This window comes from Kogia breviceps, chromosome 6 (genome assembly GCF_026419965.1).
Source record: "Kogia breviceps isolate mKogBre1 chromosome 6, mKogBre1 haplotype 1, whole genome shotgun sequence".
Classification (NCBI taxonomy): domain Eukaryota; kingdom Metazoa; phylum Chordata; class Mammalia; order Artiodactyla; family Physeteridae; genus Kogia; species Kogia breviceps.
The window spans coordinates 147,081,781-147,104,027 of NC_081315.1; the positions used below are offsets into that span (position 1 = coordinate 147,081,781).

General features: G+C 52.1%; 1 protein-coding gene across 4 annotated transcripts in view; it reads right to left on the reverse strand.

Annotated features, from left to right (window-relative positions):
• Positions 1-4,037: 4,037 nt before the first annotated feature.
• Positions 4,038-22,247, reverse strand: part of PIGG (phosphatidylinositol glycan anchor biosynthesis class G (EMM blood group)) — a 36,896-nt gene continuing 18,686 nt past the window's right edge. The window contains exons 7-13 of one of the 4 annotated variants that reach the window (XM_059067386.2): positions 21,830-22,047; positions 21,388-21,669; positions 19,715-20,172; positions 17,238-17,429; positions 12,599-12,908; positions 8,839-9,002; positions 4,038-5,318 (exon numbers count right to left, since the gene is read on the reverse strand). In XM_059067386.2, the coding sequence (XP_058923369.1) occupies positions 5,105-5,318; positions 8,839-9,002; positions 12,599-12,908; positions 17,238-17,429; positions 19,715-20,172; positions 21,388-21,669; positions 21,830-22,047 (1,838 nt within the window). In that variant the 3' untranslated portion in view covers positions 4,038-5,104. Of the gene's footprint in view, positions 5,319-6,950; positions 7,782-8,838; positions 9,003-12,598; positions 12,909-17,237; positions 17,430-19,710; positions 20,176-21,372; positions 21,670-21,829; positions 22,048-22,247 lie in introns of those variants that run through there. The other 3 variants (XM_067036882.1, XR_010841175.1, XM_067036883.1) reach the window with 3 other exon arrangements.

The following is a 22,247-nucleotide window of genomic DNA, read 5'->3' on the forward strand; positions in this document are numbered from 1 at the left end:
ACTAGTTTTTTTATACCCCCCACCTGACACACAACCTTCTCTCCCCAGTAGAGTTTTGGGATTTTTAAGGGTCAAATCAGTATTCTTCTTTATTAAGATCATAAACATTGTCCATAGGTGAGGTAATTGGGGTCTGCGACTACATTCTCTTTCTTGTTTTTGTTGAAATTAACAGCTGACTGATGTTTTCCATGAACCTGTGGCCATGTCATCCCCAACTTTTAATTTTTTTTTGAAATAAATTTATTTATTTTATTTATTTTAATTTTTGGCTGCGTTGGGTCTTTGTTGCTCTGCGTGGCCTTCCTCTGGTTGTGGCAAATGGGGGCTACTCTTCGTTGTGGTGTGTGGACTTCTCATTGAAGTGGCTTCTCTTGTTGTGGAGTACAGGCTCTAGGCACCCGGGCTTCAGTAGTTGTGGCATGCGGGTTCAGTAGTTGTGGCGCATGGGCTTCGTCGCTCCGTGGCATGTGGGACCTTCCCAAACTAGGGCTCAAACCCATGTCCCCTGCATTGGTAGGTGGATTCTTAACCACTGCGCCACCAGGGAAGCCCCATCCCCAACTTTTGACAGAAGTGAAAACATTCTCTCCTTGTGTTCAAATGTTCCAAGTAATCCAGGATTTCTTTTTGTACAGACCTCCTTCTTGAGCTCTCATCCCTCCTGACATGGGCTCTGGGGGGTGTCTGCACAGCTACTGTCCGGGGACCTCCCTCTGCTCTGCTCAGGTCCCTGCATGCAGCTCTACACTGTGTCCCAAGATCTTGGTGTGTGGCAAGTGGGGCTGAAATCCCACTGAGCACACTAGCCAGTCACAGATGTTTATAGCAACTTTATTCATAGTTGTCAAAACTTGGAAGAACCCAAGAAGTCCTTCAGTAGGTGAATGGATAAACTGTGGTCCATCCAAACAGTGGAATATTTTTCAGCACTAAAAGGAAATGAGCTATCAAGCCACAAAGAGACATGGAGGAAACTTAAATGCATGTGACTGAGTGAAAAAGGCCAACCTGGGAAGGTTACAGACTGTATGATTCCAGCCATGGAGACAATAAAGAGAGCAGGGGCTCCAGGGAGGGTGTGGAGCACGAGGGATTTTTAGAGCAGTGAAATTATTTTATGTGATGATATACCAGTAGATATATGTCATTATACATTTCTCAGAACCAGTAGATATATAAGACAAAGAGTGAGCACTAATGTCAACTATGGACTTTAGCTAATAATAATGTAACAATATTGGCTCATCAATTGTAATGAGTGTACCACACTAATGCACAATGTTAATAATAGAGCAAACTGTGTGTGTGCAGAGAGGAGACTGTAACATGAGAACTCTCTGTACTTTCCACTGAATTTTTCCATACAGCAAAAACTATTCTAAAAGATAGTCTGTTAATTTAATATAAAGGCAATGGTGAAGATAAAATGGAACACTAAAAAGTATTAAATTAACCCAAAGAAGACAAGAAAGGAGACAGAGAGGAATGACAACAATGACCAAAAATGAAACAAAGAGAAAAATGGCAGCTCTAAATCCAATTCGATCAATAATTACATTAAATGTAAATGGACTAAATATTTCAATTACAAGGCAGAGATTGTCAGACTGGATAAAAAAGCAGGATGCAAATTTTGAGCTTACAAGAGCCACTTTAAACAGAGTCACAGTAGGCTGAAATTAAAAGCGTGGAAAAAGATATATGCAAACAGTAATCATAAGAAAGCTGGAGTGGCAGTATTAATATCAGACAAAATAGAGTTTAAGACAAGGAGTATTACTGGAGATACATAGGGATATTTCATGATGATACACAGTAGATATATAAGGAAAATATAACAAACTGTATATGTGTCTAATGACAGTTTTTAAACATATGAAGAAAATCTAACAGAGCTAAGAAACACATAAATCCACAATCATAGGTGTGTTTTTCTTCATTGTTTGAAGTATTTACAAGTAAAAAATGACAAAAAATATTATTTTCCCTTTAAAAGGTGGGGCAGGGCAGGCCCTAGGAAGGTAAAGGAGGAGGAGGAAGAGGGCAGCAAAAGGAGACATAAGAAGGTTCAAGGTCAAGAAAACAGCACAGGAAAGCACAGCTCCATAAACAGCACCACACACGACCAGGCACTGCCTTGTGTGCAGAAGGAGGTGGTGTGGGCTGCAGACTAGGGCATCTGCTGAGGTGAGGGCAGGGTGGCACAGGCCAGGACCAGGAGCTTGGGTTTTATTCTAAATGAATGAGATGAGCCCTACAAGGGTTTTGACCAGGGCACTGTTGCCTGGTTTTTACTTTCAAAGATGACCGTGGCCTGCTCTATTCAGAACCCAGGCGAGAGACGCCTGTGACTGAGGCCAGGTGACAGGGTGCATTGATGGGTGGCATATGCCACTGAGGGGGGTGTGATGGGCACCTGGGGTGGGGGAATGCTGCCATTTCCAACACAGGGCCAGGAGGCAAGGTCTGGAGCCTTCCCTTCTCACATCAGGTCTGGGGTGACCCTGAGCTTTCTCACACACTGCCCTGCACCCCCAGATTGCTCCTCCTCCTCCTCTGCATTCCCACTGTGTGGCTGCTCTGCCCTCCGCTGGCCACTAAGCCCAGAGGGCCACTGACTCTGGACCAGCTCTCTTGCACTTTACTCTTCATCCCATGTCCTTCACCACAGCAGAGCCTCGTAAGAGTCTGATCAGACTGCCCACACATTCACTAGCTTTGGGGCCCCAAACAGAATTTTCAGCCTCTACACCTGTTTTTCATCTGTGGTTAGTTCGGATAATAATGGTCCAGGATGGTGGGAAGGTCATATGCAAAGGGCCTTGCAGACAGGGCACTGCCTGCTTTCCTCAGCGGCTCCCCCTGGGGCACGTGCCCCTCCAGTACTCAGGTCAGTCCCCCTTTGCCCTGGTTTTGCGGCACTCTTGCAGCAGCAGCCGGCCAGCCCGCTACATTCCCGCCCTGTTTGCGCGCCTCCCTCAGCCCCTTCCGGCCGCGGGGCTGGGCTGGCCTAGGCATAGCTCATCCACGCTTTGTCCAGGGCTCTAGTCAAAGCTGCCTCTTCAGAATAGCTGATTCTGAACATCCTCTCTAAAAGCAGCATTTTGGCCACTCTTTACACACTTCCCTTCTTTATCATTTTCTTCTCAGCAGGGAACAACGGAGCTGAGTTATATCTGCCTTCCATTAGAATGTCAGCTCCACGATGGCAGGGTTTTGCCTGTTTTGTTCACTAAGGTTCCCCAGAGCCCAGGATGTGCCGGCACCCAGGATGCAAATACTTGTCCAGGAGCTGAAATCAGGCTCTAATTCCTAGGACCTCAGCAAGAACGATCAGAGGTTCATTCTTTCGAATAAACCCTACAGGCTGCGTGTGACGGGCACCAGGCACATTAAGAGCAACAGTGGGTCAAAGCACTATGCCCGTGGTCACGGCGCTCCTCACCGCCGTAGCTCAGCAAAGGGGCACCAGGTGGTCCCTTAGGACATGCTGGCAGAAGCGGACCGATCCCTCAAGAGCTGGGAATGTACTTGATACATAGGATGCGCCTGGACCGTGAGGATGTCTCCAGGAAAAGCCCCATCACTGAATGCCATTTGTACGCGAAAGAATGACAAACTGGTCGCCAGGGTTTGCGTACGCGGCAGCCATTTCCTTGAAAACGCACCAAGTGAGACTGCCAGTTCAAGGAAAAAAACACTCAGTGTTTGCTGTCAGCCATAAAATTTGAGTTTTCACATGTAAGTACAGTTTTGGAAAACTTACATTGGACACTGTGAGCTTCCAATATTTAAAGACTTTTCTGATGAGACCGTTGGTGACCTAACAAGTGAATTTTGGTGAATGACGGACTGGGTCAACATTCGGATCTATATAGCTTAAAGAATCGTTTTTTGCAAATGATAATACAGATGTTACAGAATCACACCCATGTAAAAGATCCATTCAGAGAGCAAGACAGATCAATGGATTTTAATGAAGCAGAGCATGAAAGTTCATCGATACGGTTTAAGATTCCACAATGCAACCGATCTGTTCTTTTTTAAAATAACTTTTATTGTGAAAAGTTTAAATCTCACAAGTTATAAAAATATTACTGAGAGTCCCATGTACAATTCACCCAGATTTCCCCAACAAGAGTACCTACCATGGCCATAGTCCTTGTCAAACCTGGCAGCGGACATGGGTGCCAGTCTGTTCACTCAGGTGAGACCTGAGTAGGTCTTCGCCTGTTTTACACATGCTCATTTCTTCTTCCTCCAGCTAACCTTTAAGAAACTATCACAGGTCCAATTTTAGTGCAGTATCAAGAAAGAACATCCATGATGATCAGAAAAGGATAATAAAGTACTTTCCCTTTTCCAATGACATATCTGTGCAACTGATGCAACCACACACACAGACCACAAGATGCAGAATCCAACCACCTTCAATTGAGTCAGACATTAGATTTACAAAAATGTAAAGCAATGCCACTCTTCTCGCTACATATTTTTGTTTTGGAAAATATACTTTTCTTTAAAATGTTATATTAACACACAATGGGTTTATAACCTTATTTTCAAATGAATACATATTTTTGAATGTCTTAGTTTTAATTTTAAATGCCATAAATGCTGACAGACGTAGCCCCCATAAACCCAAGCTGCTGGGGACCCCGGTAGTTCCTGAGTTCTGCGAGGGGACCCCGGCAGCAGGCGAGCCTCGTCCCACAGAGCCCCCAGGCCCTCCGAGGCTCCCGTGCACCATGACAAACCTGGAAACTTTTTATTCTTCAGCTTAAACAGATTTTATATTTGGGTAACTTATCCAGAGGAAATTAAAAGCTCAGAAGTTTCTGGAGTGATTGTCAACAGGGGAATACAATTCATATCCAAACTAAGTATTTTTAAATGACCTTTTTAAACCACTTACTATGTAACCTAAATTCAAGTGCAGTAGTCAAAGAAATTGAAACTATTCACCAACATTATAGAATTCACACCTTGTTTTTTTAAGAATGATCTTGCATTTAAACAGATTTCTTTCATTATGCAAATCCATGAAGTAAACAGTAAAGTTTAAAAATATATTCTTTTTCCAGTGTCTTAATAGCTTAGTCTAAGACTTTGTGTTGGTTTGGTCCACGGCTGTGAAGAACACACAGACAGCAGCTGTGATGAGCAGATTCATTCCCTCATAGAGAAGTTTTGGAGAAAACACACTCCATATAAATAAATGATAACGCAGGGATGTCACCAAAATGATATACGCAGAAACTGGAAGAGAACAAATCAGTGCGTAGCAGAAGCAAGCGTGACTCAGCGCCGAACCACTGTTAATCAAGAGGGAAACGTGCGTTAGTACGCGCCGCTTCTGGAGCATGTGAGGCATGAACACACACACATAATCGACATTTGTACCCTGACTACGGTAATTCCTGTTCCTGGGACTCGGTCTGGTGGGCACTGTGGCGCCCGAGGAGAGGCCAGCTGCAGACGGCCACCTCCAGTCACTTAGGGCCACCACAATCGGCAAAACAGTTTTGAAAAATGCATCCCCAAATTCTACATTTATTTTGAAATTATGCATGTTATACCATATAAACAGTGAAAAGCAAATCACGCAAGGATGATATACGTGTGGTGTCCAGTGGGGTGTCTGGTCTGTCTGGTCTGGTCTGGGGACACTGGCTCACTCCTGAAATAAGAACAGTCCCCCTCAAGGCACATGCACGCACTGCCTCTGCTTCCAAGCCATCCCCACACCATTACATAAATCTAGCCTGTTCTTCAAGGCACCTTCCGGGGACCGTGACCATTTCAGGATGACACATTCCACCGCCCAGGCACCTTTCACTCCTTGTCAACCCCACAGATCCTCGGGGGCCGGGCTTTCCAGATTCCAGTCCTGGCACCTCTCCTCACACCCCGCACCGAGTCTCCAGGTGGCCTGTCCGCGGTCACCCACGACGTGCATCGCTGCTGCCAGCCCTCCTGGAGCAGGGGCTCCGTCACGCATGCCGGTGCCCTTGCCTGGCCCCAACTGGCTCCCCACGGGGGCTTCAGTGCGCATCCTTCCTGCTGGGCTCTCCAGGTGCCCGTCACCCTCGGTAGGCCACACGCTCTGCTTACTTCTCCTTGATGCATCACGCAGCCTCGACTCCTACCCGCAGGCCCTCTTCTGGGATGCCGACCTGACCCCTCACACCAGTGCTGTGACCGGGTCGTTTCGCCTCTGCCCCACCAGACCACACGCTCCTGGAGTGAGCCCTCACGCCCACACCTGGGGTCCCACTTGGGATCCAGTCCATCGGGCAGGGGATCCCTGGAGAGCTGGGCCCCGAAGCATCACCTCCTCCCTCCCCAGGGCCTTTCCCCCAATACCCAGCAAGGGGCACCCTAGGGAAAGGCCTAGTGGATGACGGGCCTCAGCGCGGGCTCTGCTGCCCCCTCCTGGGGCATCAGGGCGTCTGTGCTCAGCCGGGAGCCTGCTGACCCCACTCTCCTCTTGACCAGACAGCGAGGGAGCTCAGGACACTCACTTCCTTGTGTTTCGATTTCACACACTCGGAAGGCTCTGACTGGGCTTCCTTCCACAGAGACAGCCAGTGGGGTGACAGTTCCCGTAACCTCAACAAATGACAATTTGCGACCTAGGGGATGAACGAAGGCCGTGCAGCTTGGACCGCTCGGCTGTCCCTGCTGCCGAGCTCCAGACCGGAGGCCAGCCCGCAAAGCAGAGGGGCACGGGCCACCCAGGGCCTAAATTTTAAGCCATTAGAAACATATTTTCTTTTTCTACCACTTTAATCTGGTTATAGTTTTCTTATTTTACTAGAAAAAGTAGAAACAATGAGTGAAACGAGTGAAAATGAAGAAGAAAAACCTTTTCTAAAATAAAGGACAAACATTCCTTAATTAGGGAAAACATCATACAACACTCTCCAACTGATTAAAATGCTTTCAACTCACCTAAAAAAAATGCTTTCATCTGTCTTTTTTTCTCCCCAGTACAAGTGTAATAGATGAGAAGTGCCAGGAAAATCAAGTTGTGATTTTAGCACGAGGAAGCTGCTCTTCACAGAAGCCCAGGCTCTCACCGTCTGGCCCTCACCCACCTGGGTCAGCAGACCTGGGGTCTGCAGACGCGGTACACGCGGAGAGCCGTGTTCCAGAGCAGGCAGCCCTCTGGGGCAGCGGTGAGCGCACCTCACCGGCTCACGGCCCCTTGGTCCCCGACATGCAAAGACACCTGTCGGTCAGTTTGGGCCTCTCGACCCCACCAAACCCACCCCCCGGGGCATCTAGGAATCCGCTAATGAAAGAACCCACAGCTCAGCGGCGATCTTGCAGTTGACGTGGGTTCACGTCCAGCATGAAAGCCTGGAAGGGCGTCCTGGGCCGCACAGCGACCCCACGGCCCTCCGCTCCCGCCAGCAGGCGCTCGGCTCGCGCGAGACCAGATCAGCGGTGGCCGATCAGAGGGGAGTCTGTCCGCAGACGTCCCAGAGGCCACCTGCAGGCACTTCCCTCGTCCTCAGGAAGCCTGCAGCTGGGGAAAGAGAGCCTCTCGCTGGGGATGCCAAGGCTCAGCCGTGGCAGTCTGGAGAGTGGAGAGCAGGTAGAACCCACCGGGAGCCAGCGGCCGCACAGCAGAAGGCCACCCTCCCCAGGGGGAGCCGTCCCTTGCTTTCTTGCTCCAAAATCCGGTGCTCACCTCCACCCCGCCCATCGACGTGGACGTGAGCTTGGTGCAGAGGTAGAGGGTCCCGCAGCCCTGTGTCTCAGGAGCTGGTCTGGGGGTGACACGTGGGACTGAGAAGAACCCGCCAAGGAGGCCGAGGAAGCGGGGCCAGGTTCAGTGTGGGGTCAGACATCACCACAGTGAGGCCTGTGCTGCGAACTCGGGTGGAGAAGTGGGGGCCCCGAGGGGGGCAGGGGCAGGAAGCTCGCCCTCCCCTCAGCTGCAAAGTGTCCTCCTGGGGCCTCCCTGACCCGCCTGACCCCCCGGGGTGCGGAGGGGAGCGGGTCAGGAGTTCAGAGATGCTAAGGGAGCCTCACACCCCGCGGCACCTCACATGGGCCTACAACCCATGGCGGCGACACCATCGCCTGTTTTACAGACCAGGGAGCCAGGCCCCGTGTGGGAAGCACAGAATCAGGCAGCCACACACCACCTGGGCTGCACTCTGCCAGGTGGGCCCGGGCACCGAGGTCATTGTGTGGGTAGAAGCTGGAGGCCCCTTCCTCGTGAAGCCCCCTTTCTGAGGGGAGCGGTGTATAACAAGGAAGGAAGCGCTGCATGTGAGGGGGTGGGAGTGCTGTGGGGTAAACAGGCAGGGGAGGCGTGGACGGATGGACGTGCTGGGCAGGACAGAGCAGTGGGCTGCCCTGTCAGTCTGGTGGGAAAGGAGCCTTTGGGGCTGGTGACCGCTGGACTCCATGGGGGTGGGACAGGGCAACACAGAGTTGCAGCCCAAGGCCAGCCCCTCGGGACTGTCCAGGCCCCTCTCTCCAGCAGGGACCCTGGAGGTGAGAACAGCACCTCCTGTTCTCTTGTGCCAAAGGGACCCCCATTCCCCCGCCCCGTGCTCCAACCAGGTCACCAGCAAGGAGAGAAAATGAAAAGAGACTTTCCTTCTTGTCCCTCTGGGACACACCTTGGTATGAGCTGGAAAAAGCCAGCAGGGGCGTCTGAGCCGCCCCCACACAGACCAGCCCTGCCACGCACTGTGGACTGTTCAAGGTAAAGAAAACCGGTGAAAGAGACCTTTGAGCCCTTGGGGTTCAGGCACCCTGTCTCTGGCACAGGACTTAATCTGCCATCAGATTATAAAGACGAAGGCGCCTCACCTGCTGGCTTCTGAGGTCAGGAAGTTGAGCAGGTGGCTGGCCCACAGCACAGGCCCCATGTATGTCGCCAACGTCGTCAGGAGCACGGCTGGGACCTCCGCGTAGGCGTCCAGGCCCACAAAGCCCGCTGAGATGTCCACGGTGGCGATGTTGTTGGAGTTTCCCTGGACACGGGGAGAAACATGCTGAGCCGGCTGGTCTCACACCATGGCCACTAGCAACTGTGAGAGCCGGCCACGGTGACCTGGACACACAGGAGCCCCAGCTGCCCGTTCACTCCTGGTCCCGGGGCTGACCCGAGATGCTGTCCCTCCACCTGCCCGCCTCACGCCTAGGCAGGAGGAGCAAGTGGAATGTCTTTTACCTTCGAGAAGCTATACAAGTGTAAGTCTGATGATGAACTATGGAAAATTCCCAACTTCCCCAGATCTATTTACTTCAGACAGACACACCGACCTCCCTCCTCAGGGACCCAGTGTGAGGGCTGCACGTGGCATGGGCGCGCTCGAGGGTGGACGCTGCTGTCAGGTGGCGGAGGGAGGGCGGGCTGGCTGCCTGGTGTGCGGCTCCCGTGTCAGATGCAAGATCTGGGCCAGTACCAGGACAGCTTGTCCCACGCAGGGAGGCTGAGGTTTTGAATCCAAGGGAAGGGTCTCACAAGGTTCAGTCCCTCTCCGCTCTCAGTCTTTATTGATGCTGGGGGCCTTTTCTGAGACACTCATGATGTTTACGGGTCTGACGGCACAAATGTCTGTCCCAGCCCGGCGAAGGCCCCTCCCAGGAGCTCTGGACCCGACGGCCCGGGACACAAGTCCGGCTGGGTGACGCCCCCGCCTTCTCCCTTGGCCGTGTGCCACTCCAGGCAGTCACTGGGTGGTGGTGCGGACCCCCGACATCTCAAGAGGCACGCTCTTCCCTCGACAACAAGCTGCTTCGTGCAGCTTGCCCCCGACCCCCTGCTCTGCCCACGTCCGCCTGGGCTTCCCCCCAGCTGCACGACTCCCTCCCCGGAGAAGGAGGAGAGCCTAGGGCCGCTGAGAGGAGAAGGGGAGGAAGAGCAAGAGTCCCAAACGCCACACTGAGGGGAGGTGGGCCGAAGATGGAAAAGCGGGTCCGACACCAGGCAGGTTGCTGCAGGTCCCGTTGAAGCCGATTCAGCCGTCACAGAGGGTCGACCTAAGGCGCGGCCTGCGTGCTCTGGGGCTCTCCTTGCGTTAACGCGCTAGATCCTCAACAGTCCAGACACCGTGCAGGTGGGGAACTGAGGCAGGGAGAGACCCAGGGGCCCGTGGAGAGCTGTGGATGCCACGTGGGCACCACGCCCCTGACCCCAGACGTCGAGGAGCTGGTGAGCTGAGGCCGGAAGAAGGGGCAGAGAGCCCGTGACCCTCGTGCCAGGAAACCCGGCAGTACGGAAAGGGCGGCGCTCGGGGGAAGGGCCGTGGGAGGAGAGAGATGAGCAAGGCCCCAGGGGCGCTCTGCTCCCGAGCCCGCGCACTGCTGCTTGTCCGACTTGCTGTGGGGCCCGCCGTGCAAGGGCCGGCCCGTGTCGCTCTTGCTCCCGAGGGACCTCTAGCACGTTTGATGGCGCCCGCTGCAGGGACGCCCGTGGCCGCTGGACTCGTGCACCCTGGCTGCCCACGGGCAGCGCCTGGGATGTGCCAGCATCACGTGTCGTCACGGAAGCTTCGTGCTCACCCCCGTGGGACGAGGCCACGTGCCCCGGAGGAGCGAACCGAACGTCAGAGTCTGCCTCCTCGCGCGGGCGTTACCTGTGGTCAGTCTTCCTGACACTGAGGCCGCAGCGCTGAGCCAGGCTGCCTGACCAGCAGCCGCCTTCTCCGTCTGGGTTCAGAGGGAGACTGTGGGCACCTGCCTGATCAGGCCGGCAGGGCCTGCTGTGCCACCAGGACACACCTGCAGCTTGTAGACTGTGTGGGCGCTGCCGGGAGGGCTCCCACACAGAGCCGTGGGGCTGTGCACCCCCGGGCAGGGGTGTCCTGCGTTCATCAGACAAGCCCACTCTTCAGCTGGGCCCTGGGGAGCCTGGAGAAGGGACAGGGACGAGGTGATCTTCCGATGTGACAGCGTTCCCATTCCCCACCAAGCCAAGCCACTTGTGCTCAGAGACAGAGTGACCATCGTTAGCTGACCTCCAGACAGGAGGCGACCCCCAGGAACAGGCCTGCGAGTGACGTCCAGATGAAGAGAGGAAACAGACTGACGTGGGCCACCTGGACATTTCTTGACACGTGCAGTGAAACCTACAGTCCTTCCGAGGCCACACATGAGCTGTGCCAACCGGCCGGCAGGACAGCTCCGACGCAGGCGCACTGGGAACGGGCGCTGGGAACGGGCGCTCGGCCGCTCTCCTCCCTCCTCCCTCGGGGCCCACGTTCACGCTGGCCCCTTGGCTGTCTCCGCACTCCCGGCGGGTACTCTGCAATTCTGGAAATGCGAGCTCTGCATTTCCCCACATCCACGACGCCCGGGACCTTCTGCATTCCTTCAGACAGGTACGAACAGCCGTGACCTTGGCGGTAAAATACCATGAGGCACACAAGGAACAGAACCCGTGGTCTGGCGTTCGGTCGTCAGAGAGGGCGGCTTCCTGCGAGGGGTGGCTCAGACTCCAGGGAGGTGCAGTCCACTCCCTGGGTCCGCAAGGACCCCAGCTGTGATGTCGCTGCGGGGTCCTGGTGACAACGGTAGGCACTGAAAGTGGGGGTCCTTGGGGCGAGGCTACAGCTGGACTGAAAGGGAGATGGAAGGAAAGTGGGGTTGGGGGATTGGGGAGGCACAGACAGGGTGAGGGTCAGGTCACATCCCTCCAGGACTTACAGGTTTCTAGTACTTTACCCCTACCCACTTCTGGGCTTCAGGGAACAAAATGAAAAGCCATGCGACTGTGGTGAGGCTGGAAGCAGCAGGAAACCCGGAGAGGAGGAGGAGGAGACGAGGAAGAGGCCCCAGGCCAAGCTGTCGGGACACAGAGAACCAGGCAAGCTCCAGGGTCTAGACAGAGGAGAAGGGAGGAAATACAGATCCTCACTGTACAGACGGGAAAACACACTTAGACGTTCAGTAGGTTTGCAAAGTTCCTTGGCCGGAGAGTGCGGAGCGAGGTGGGGACTCCGGCGATTGCGCTCTACCCTCAGGGGTGACGCGTGCGGTACAGGTCAAGGGCAGGGCCACCTGACCCAGGGCAGCGATGCGGGAAGGCTGGGGTGGAACTCGGTCCCTCCAAGGCCAGGAGCTGGATGCTCTGTTCACCTGTCCAGGTGCTTCCCCAGTACACAGCTGCACACTGAGGTCTACCCTGGAGGCGGCTGGACTTGCCTTTACGGGCCCTTCAACACTGGAGAGAAGACGTGACAAGCACGGGGCCCAAGAGATTAATAACCAAGTGGGGAGCCCCAGTACTGCCCAGTGCTGACAGCCAGGGGAGCAGGTGAGAGCAGTCATCATCCACATTCGATAAGGCCACGGGGACACGATGCGCTTCCCTAACCGCCCGCTGAAAGCAGAGCCAGTGCGGCTACTATACACTGCCACCAAGGATGTCTGTCTTAAGTAACTAAATGTACTTCATGTTATATGTGCAATTTAAGCATAATTCACCGCGTCACACGGACAGTTCTTTCACTAAACATACATGATAACTTCCTAGGTTATGGTAAAATTTTCCCAAAGAAAAACTAAAAGATAAACGACATAAAAAGTTAATAGTCTTCTACCCACGATCGTGATGAAAACCTACCTGAAAATAGAAGAACGCTTGACCGAACCAGTAATGCATCGCGGTGACCTGAGCTGCGTCGTGCCTCAGGGGCGTCCAGACGTACCGAGCCATGACGGCCTGGATGGCGAGGCCCAGCACTAGGACGGGCAGGCGGTGAGGCCTCAGGAGCAGCGCCACGAGGAGCACGAACCCGCTGTGTATTTCCCAGAGGCCCATGGTCTTGACTGCGAAGTCTGCAGCAGGGATTTGAGACTTAAGCAAGTCTTTGGTGCCCGTGAACAAAACGCCAAGGACAAAGACATAAACAAAACGAGCTTCAGTAATGCCCCTAAAGAAAGCAAAACAAGTCAGATTCATTAGCACCAGCTAGAAAAATTCCAACACACGTTTTCCCATGAAAACCACGTGTCTACTGAGCTGACAATACAAGCTTTAGGAACCACCCGCTGGGGGAGCTCTGTGGAAGTGAGGGCGTCTGCCTCTGCACATCAGCCCCCCAGGACCCCCTGCCCAGAGGCCGGCAGGCCTGTCCTCTGTGTGCTCACTTCCCTGATGGAGCCGGCTTACAGGAGATCTTGCTCATGTGGCCCAAGGATCACCTGGGTGTAGGACCAGAGCCATCACTTGTAGCCAAAAGAACTGTCCACCTACTTTGCATAATTAGTTTGAAAAACCACTGCAGTAGGAGAAGGTCCGGCTCTGTCAGGAAATTCCATAAGTTCATAAATGCTAAGACCCAACCGAGCATGTTCACAGCCAAGCAGATTTCAGTACGTGCTTTGTGTGTATTTATAGACACACACGTGCAGTGGTGCAGTCCCGACTGCAGGTCTGGAGGAAGGTGGCGCCAGGTTAGTCTGGGCACTGCCACAGACGAGCTCTGCTGTTGGGGCAAGTGAATTACGACTTCCGATGCTCAGTTTCCTATTCATAAAATGAAGAGAAATGGTACCTACACCTCACAAGGCTGTCCTGACAATTAAACAAGAGAGCGCACGTAAAGTGTTTGGCACACAGTAAACATTAAATACTACTGTGGGTTACGTATGTCAGCACAGTCATCGTCCGTAAAGGATACAATTCATGGCACTATAGATTCCTAAAACATACTTTAGATCAATTTCATAAATCAAACATTTTATATAATACTAGAAAAGCTGATTATTTAAAGTGACACTAAGTAAATAACATTTTAAATGAAATGTTCACCTTAAGAATGTATCTGGGGGCTTCGCTGGTGGCACAGTGGTTAAGAATCCGCCTCCTAATGCAGGGGACACGGGTTCAAGCAAGCCCTGTTCCGGGAAGATCCCACATGCCGCGGAGTCACTAAGCCCGTGCGCCGCAACTACTGAGCCCGTGCTCTAGAGACCGCGAGCCACAGCTACTGAAGCCCGCGCGCCTAGAGCCTGTGCTCCCCAGCAAGAGAAGCCACCACAATGAGAAGCCCGTGCACTGCAACGAAGAGTGGCCCCTGCTCACCTCAACTAGAGAAAGCTGCACGCAGCAATGAAGACCCAATGCAGCCAAAATTAAATAAATAAATATTTTTTTTTAAAAAAAGAATGTATCTGTGTTGAAAACAGAATTTTCCTATATCAGATTTTCTTAGGAAAAGGTTTATGCATTTAAAAAAAATAAATTTATTTATCTTATTTATTATTTATTTTTGGCTATGTTGGGTCTTTGTTGCTGCATGCGGGGCTTCCTCTAGTTGCAGTGATCGCGGGCTAGTCTTCATTGTGGTGCGCGGGCTTCTCATTGCGGTGGTTTCTCTTGCTGCAGAGCACAGCTCTAGGCAGGCAGGCTCAGGAGTTGTGGCTCGCGGACTCTAGAGCGCAGGCTCAGTAGTTGTAGCGTACGGGCTTAGTTGCTTGGCAGCGTGTGGGATCTTCCCGGACCAGGGATCGAACCCGTGTCCACTGCACTGGCAGGTGGATTCTCAACCACTGCACCAGCAGGGAAGCCCAGTTTCTGCGTTTTTTAAAAATGCTTTTTTTTTTTAGGATGATCAGTTTAATTTAAACAGTGGAGCACTATCTACTGGCAACATGGAGACACCAGAGACAGATATGAGGCCTGCCATGGGGCTACACCCTGGTGGAGGAGCTGAGGTCAGATGCAACCACAGCCAAGGTGTGTGCTAAGCTGAGTGCTGATGACAGACCCACAGGGTCAAAGAGGGAGAAATGAGCAAAGGCCCAAGTAATCAGAGAAGTTTCAAAGAAGAAAGGGGCTGGGTTCTGTATCAAGGAGGACGCCAGGGCAGACTGACTGTGAACAGGAGGGAGAGCACCACCGGATGCCATTACTGGATCCACCTCTTGCCCTAACCAGTCAGCTGTGCCTGCACATCCAGAAGCACTGAAAATTGGCTTTCTGCTCCAGCCAGGTCTGGGCTTCAGAGTGGAGAAGAAAGTCAAGAGTTAATGCAGAGGATTCTAGAATACTGATGGAAAGCAGCACCTGCGGGGACTGAAAGGAGAGAAGCAGCTTTCAGGGAGACCTAGAATTAGGGCAGCTCTAGAATTGGGGCAGATCTAGAACCAAGAGGGGTCTAGAATCAGGAGAGACCCTCTTGGAGGTGGAGGATGGAAGCATTCTACGGGACAGATGTGAACCAAGCAGTGCAGGTTAATGAAAGGGTGCACTGGCCTATATTTTGGGCACCAACAAGGTACATGCTGTTGTATCCATGAAAGGTAAGGAAGTCATCGAAGTCTTGAAGTGAGTGATGCTGAAATCAGGTTCATCCGAGAGGAAATAGGAATTTATTCATGTGCTGCACTTTGAGATTTAAACAAACACCCCTGGACTGGACGCCTCACATGTGACATCCAGCCTTGACATCTGCCCAGAGACTCAGACTTTGAAGTGAACAGTCTTTAAGATGTCTCCCCACCATGCCCTCCCCACCTGACCTCCCTGCCTCAGGTGAAGGCCTGCCACTCTGCCGTCACCTCAGCCAGGCCCTTGGCATCACCTTGACATCCCACCCACTCCTGCCACTTTTATTCAATATAGTATTGGAAGTCGTAGCCAGAGCAATCAAATAAGAGAAAGAAATAAAAGACATCCAAATTGGAAAGGAAGAAATAAAACTGTCACTGTTTGCAGATGCCATGATACTATACATAGAAAATCCTAAAGGCAATACCAAAAAACTACTAGAACTCATCAATGAATTCAGTAAAGTTACAGGGTACAAAATTAATAAACAGAAATCTGTTGCTTTTCTATAGCTAACAACAAACTATTTCTATAACTAACAACAAACTATCCTAAAGAGAAATTAAGAAAACAATCCCACTGACAACTGCAACAAAAGAATAAAATACCTAGAAATAAATCTAACTAAGGAGGTAAAAGACCTGTATTTGGAAAACTGTAAGACACTGATGAAAGAAACCGAAGACAACACAAACTGATGGAAAGATATACCATGTTCTTGGATTGGAAGAATTAATATTGTTAAAATGACCATACTACTCAAAACAATCTACAGATTCAATGTAATCCCTATCAAAATACCAATGGTGTTTTTCACAGAACTAGAACAAAGAATTCTAAAATTTGCAGGGAAACACAAAAGACCCCAAATAACCAAAACAATCTTGAAAAAGAAGAACAAAGATGGAGGTATCACATGTCCTAACTTTAAACCATACTACACAGCTACAGTAATCAAAACAGTATGGTAATGCACAAACACACACACATAGATCAATGGAACAGAACAGAGAGCCCAGATGAACCTACACTTATATGGGCGATTAATCTACAACAAAGGAGGCAACAATATACAATGGGGGAAAGACAGCCTCTTCAATAAATGGTGTTGGGAAAACTACACAGCTACGTTTAAAAGAATCAAACTGGACAACTCTCTTACATCATGCACAAAAATAAATTCAAAATGGGTTAAAGCCTTAACTGTAAGACCTGCAACCATAACTCCGAGGCTTATCCACTACTGTTGGCCAACTACCTTGTTTTTTACTCTGTGCGTGCAACTGTAAAGTAATGCTTCAGAGAGAATGCCCGTATCCCAGTCTCTCGCCTTACCTCTGGTTGTATTTTTGAGATAAATTCTATAAGAGGACACCCAAGTCAGAGGGTTGGACAAAGTCAAGGTTCTTAACACGTTTTACAAACAGCCCTCCAGAACAGGCTCTGCCCACCCCAACCCACATCACCATTAAAAACAAAAAAGCTGCCACTCTGACATGCAAAAAGTGGTACTGACGATTCAATCACCATGAGCCCCCGCTCCAGGAGCTCACGTAAGTTATGGGAAAGTTTGGTTTTCTGGCATGCTTCGCCCCCCAACTGCTAGGAAGCATCCACTCGTTATTATCCTCATTACTAGTTATTTCTTGATGGAGCAAAACTGAATCCTTTAAATTCTTTATTTTTAAAGAATCCCTTACTAAAAAGAAAAATAAATCTTAGTGACCTTACTTCAGGTTATTTGTCTCTCTCCTCTCAAAAAAAGAGGCTAACAGAATTGGTTCACTGAGGCAGTCAGTAACTGTTGACAAAATCACAATTCACAAAGACCAAACTCCAATGTTCTCAAGATTGCATGGCATTTTTTAGTACATAAAACATTAGAACAGATCTAAAAACAAATGCTCGTGTCTGCCAGTACACTTACTTTGAGATGTCTTTGTTGTTTTGTTGCCACGGGAACAGCAGATTTCCAATGGCCACCCTGTAGCAATAGATGCCCAGCAGGCCAAACGCCATGGCCACTTTTGATGCCAGGGAGCACCTCTTCTGAACCAACACAAAAATCATGATGAGGGAAACTGCGGCCAGAACAGAGAGTTCAGCCTTATGATCAGAGCTGAAATGAAATGTAAAATGCCAAAAATTACTACCAAGGATAACTAGGGATATTATGGATCTACACCAAGTGGCTTTCTAAGAACTGTACTAAAAAGAGCTCATTTTCCTGAAAAGCAAAAAAGAAAATTTTTAGTGTTTTAAATTCAAACAGAGGTTCTTAAAGTGGAACAAATAAAGGGCCGTTAACCTAATCTCTCATTGCTCATTCGCAATTGGTACCTACCATCAGGCTCTGCACTGGCCAGGACAGTGATATTTTTAACACTGTCCACTGGCTCCCCTGGTGCCCCCTTTCTGGGGCAGCCTCATTTTCCCCAACCACAGGTGAAGAGGTTGTGTGCAAACTGCACATTTCTCAGTGTGCGCCCGCTCACGGGAGACGCACACATCCTGGCACCAGCCTCTTCCACTCACTCGTCAGTGCAGACGGTCTTTCCCCTCCCAGGCGGGGAGACTTGGTGAAGAGGCTGGGCACATAGCTGCCACAGGCCCTCTCTGCCCGGCTCCTGCCCACCACTCCCTGCTCCCTCGGTGAGCTGCGCCCTGGGAAGGCAGGGCTCTTTCCTGTTCTATTTGCTGCAGCTCATATGCTCACAAAGCCCAAATATTCACTAGCTGTTAAGCCAAGGTATGTATATGCCATAGGGAAAAACAACTTGGAAAGATGCAGTGGAAAGGAGGCCAGGGTCGGGGCACGGGTCCCCGGAGTGGCAAATGGCAATGGGGGCAACGCTGGGGCCTCTGTTGTTGCTCTGTAAGCTGCGTGTTCCATGCAGATCCTGGATTGTTAATTGTCACAAATTGAAAATGGAGCACAGAGACGGCGACTTTGGGCGTCTCTCGAAGGCTCTGCCCTGGAGGAGGAATCACCGAAACTGCAGCCTCTCTACAAACTGACAGGGAGAATCGTGCTGCAGGAGGGGAGCACCCTTGATGGAAAGGGGTGGGGGTCCAGTGTGCCGGAGGAGGGTCTAGACCCAGGAGTGGGCACAGCTGCACCCTGGAGGGTGGGCCAGGGGTGGTGGGGGCATCCCTGCACGCATGTTAGTGCATCTGTGGGTGGAAATCAGCAAATCCTCCTTCAGTGCTGCAACTCCCCAGGAAAATGAGAAGTGAGGTCGTTGGGCGGCCCCAGCATGGCTCTGATCCTCACGTGCTCCGGCTCCGCCTGGCGCTGCCTCAGCTCCCTGCCGCTTCCACACCCCAAGCGCGGACAGGCCAGTGCCCTCTCTTCAGGATTGCTGTGAAAATGAAATGAGTGGGCACACAGCAGGAACCTGGAAAACGCTACCTGTGATTACTGTGGTTGCCGAAGGTTTGCCAGTATTGTTAACACTTGGGAGAAATTTATCATGAGGATTATTTGGCCAGAGGAATAAACAATCTTCCGGCCTTTGATGTATAATTCCAGGTATCTTCCAAAAGGACTGTGCCCGCGTGTGGTCCCAGGACCCTCCGGTGCTCGCCAAGCCTGGGTTTTTGTCCCCTCCCTCATCAGGTATAAAACCCGCACATTGTTATCTAACTGAAGTTCCCGAACACTTCCTGTTCTTTCCTTTGGCACTTCCTCCTTTAGGGACGTGTCTACGACCTTCCTGAGTCCCGCTTCCTGCTGACAGTTCTTACAGAAGCTTTTCCCAGCGATCCGACAGTGACCCTTGTCACTCTCGGAAATACTTTTTCATTTCACTGTTTCCGTACTTTCGTTTTCTAAGCCTTCACTGACAGAGAGTTAAAACTTATGATACAGCCAAATGTTGGTCTTTTCTGTCCTAGTTTCTTCTCTGTACTCCAATCCTCTGTATCTGCTATACTTTCTACTACATTTCCCAGCCGCTTGTGAGAGGCCTCAGAGGAGGCTGAAGACTCACCTGCAGGCTCCAACCAACACAGCTGCCCTTCCTGGGGGCGGGGAGAGAGGAAGGAGGACAGAGGAGGGCGGAAGCACAGAAGGCAAAGCCACTCTCCGAAGGGCTCCTGGACACGTGCCCTGCCAGCCTGTCACCCCAGCCTCACATCATCGGGGACAGGGCAGCGAGTGACAAACTACATCCTGCTGCAGTGATCATTTTAAAATTCACAGGTTCTCAAACATGAACACTTACAGTGATGCAGCAATAAAAAACCAAACTATCAAGCTAGCCTCAAATAAATTCACCTCTCAATGTCAAATCATGGGCTAGTTTTCTATTTCTTCAGATCTCCAATACCATTTCTATCCTGAAGATGAAAAACAGGCCTGTGGAGGAGGGTCTGGCCCGAGGCCACGGCTTATGCTCTCACCTGGTGAGCCAGTGCCCCAGGTCAGGCCGGTGGGCCCACTGCACACCCGTCTGGTTCAGTGACCGAAGCAGCCGGCAGCAGGTCAGAATGACCCACGGGCTCGCCAGCACCATCCACCTCTCAGGGCCTCTGAGCGCTTCCAGGGGAGAGGGGTGCTTGGACGCTCTGTCGAGCTCCCACACGTCAGGGCCAGCGCTCTTGGCCTGCGGGGCCGCCGTGACCCCGTCAAGTTCCTCTCCCGCGTGCGGGCAGCGCTGAGGTGCACAGTCGTGTCCCAGAAAGCAGTGTCTGTAGGTTTCGTGGCACAGAGCTAGACACAGCGTGTTGACGAGGAAGTACCACGTCTGGTGCTCCTGTTCGATGAAGCTGCTTGCGCCCAGACTCAACGCGTGGCCCACGGTCCCCAACAAGAGGAGAAGATCTAACCCTGACCACCCTGAGTTGGACGGAAGTAGATTCTGTAAACAGGAGAATGTATTTAGTAAGGGCAAGACCTGAACAGCACACCTTCTGGCTGCACGAGCTTACAGCTTTTGCTCCCAGAACAGAACCTGTGTGACGGACACCCGCTCCTCCCCGCTCCCCCTGGTGCCGCCAGGAGGACACGGACACGGCAGAGTGGTCCTCCCTTCGACTGCAAGTTCTAAGCTGAGTGACAAGGAGACTGAAGATGTCTGCACCCAAACCGTCTCGGCAGTGCCAGAGCTTGGAGCGCTCGCCCACCAGTCCCAAGCCTGTCCCTCCTTGCACCTGCCCTCACCCTCTGAGCCACTGCCTGCTACTCGAAACCACAGACCCCAAGGGTATATTCCACCAAACCAGACACCTAAGTTCTCCAAGAACTTTCCAGAAATCCAGAGAGTTTCCATTACAACAGTTGGCATCACAGTACTGGCCCTTAAATACACTAGTTTAAAGCATTTGAAGTAAAATGAGGACTCAATGGCCATCGTTCAATACTACTTGATGTTTGTTCTGTGAGCTGTGTGCAGCTAGTACCTGATAAAGCTTGATACTGTGAGCCTGGTCAGGCCCTGGAGAATCAGACTGCTCTAGGGAAGCCCATGCTCCGGTGGGGAGAGATTTGTGTGGTAAACGACAACACACAGGTTGGCGGAGGGTGCGGGGGGCGGGGGTGTCTGTGGCCCTGTGACAAGGAGCTGCACTGGGGGCCTGCAGTCACTGCACTGGGTCCCTCGGGCTCTGGGCACCGTGGACCAACTGGGACTGCCCACCTCTCTCTCGCCACCCTGCCACCACAAGCAGCTGATGAATGAAGGTGTCAAATGCCAGAGGCTGCAAGAATGCTAAAGGAAAACGCCAGTCTAGAATAGGAAACTGCATTTTATGAGGCAGGATGACCCCCCGGCAGCCAGCTGCCTGTCCTTCTGTGCCAGCTGCTCTGGACAGTCCCCTGGTTACAGTCCCAGGGACCCTGCCTTTCCAACTGAGAAGGCAGGCATGGGACCTGAGAGCACAGGTCTGAGCGTGTGAAGTCGGGATGCTTGGGGACCCGGGAGACCAGCCACTGTGAGCCCATCCTGCCGGCTCCCAAGAAGGGTGGGCATTTTCCTCAGCTCCCATCAGCACCATGCCTGGTACACACCAGGGGCTTAACCCATGTCTCACCAGCCGGAGTAACAGGAACAGCCTATGTAGAAAGCCAGCCTTACCTTCCTCAGATGCTTTCCACTGGCCAGCAGCTCGGCGAGGGCAGACACCACTACGCAGAGCAGCGTGGAAACCAGCACCAGCACTCCGCCTGCCGTCAGCCACGGGAGGCTGCACAGGTAGCACGGACTGTCAGTGGAGGTGCACACGGTGACGTGGAGCGCCGCAAGAGCCAGGAGCAGCAGGTAAAAGAGAAGGGAGGACGCGGGCGACAGCAGAGGGACGTCCAGCTCGGCCTTGCCCGTCAGCGCCTGTGGGACGCTGGGCAGGAGCAGGGCGAGGACCTGCAACAGGAACGGCAGCAGCGTCCACGATGGGCACACAGGGGCCTCCCGTCTCTGCCTCAGAGCCTCTGAGGCTCTACGTCCCCTAAGCTACCAGATCCTGGCTGAGCGAGCTGCTCAGTTTAACAGCTGAGCTGCAACACTGCACAGGCAGCCATACCTCCAGGACCAGGACGGCCCCCACCGCCATGGAGTAGATGTCATACTGGGCCACCTGTCTGCTCAGGGACAGGCTCAGGGTCCTCAGCGCCTCCAAGTACTGCCTGCGAACCTTGCTTCCCAGGTTGGAAAGGACTTCTGAGTTACTCTCCTCCAAGTACAGTCGGATCCAGTTCCCGTGCAACCTTTCTGACACTTTAAATTGCTCAAATCCAGGCTCTGACGAGAAGAAAAGGCAACACACACGCATCACTGACATGCACGCACACGTGTAATCTCAGAGTCCTCAGTTATTCACGGCACGTGGTAGAGCCTGACACCTAACCAAGATGAACTCCGGGGGTGGGGGTGGCCGCCAACGCCTCCGGTAAAGCCCCAACAGCGGATGAAGCCAGCCCGCCTCTGCCGTCCTTCCTGCC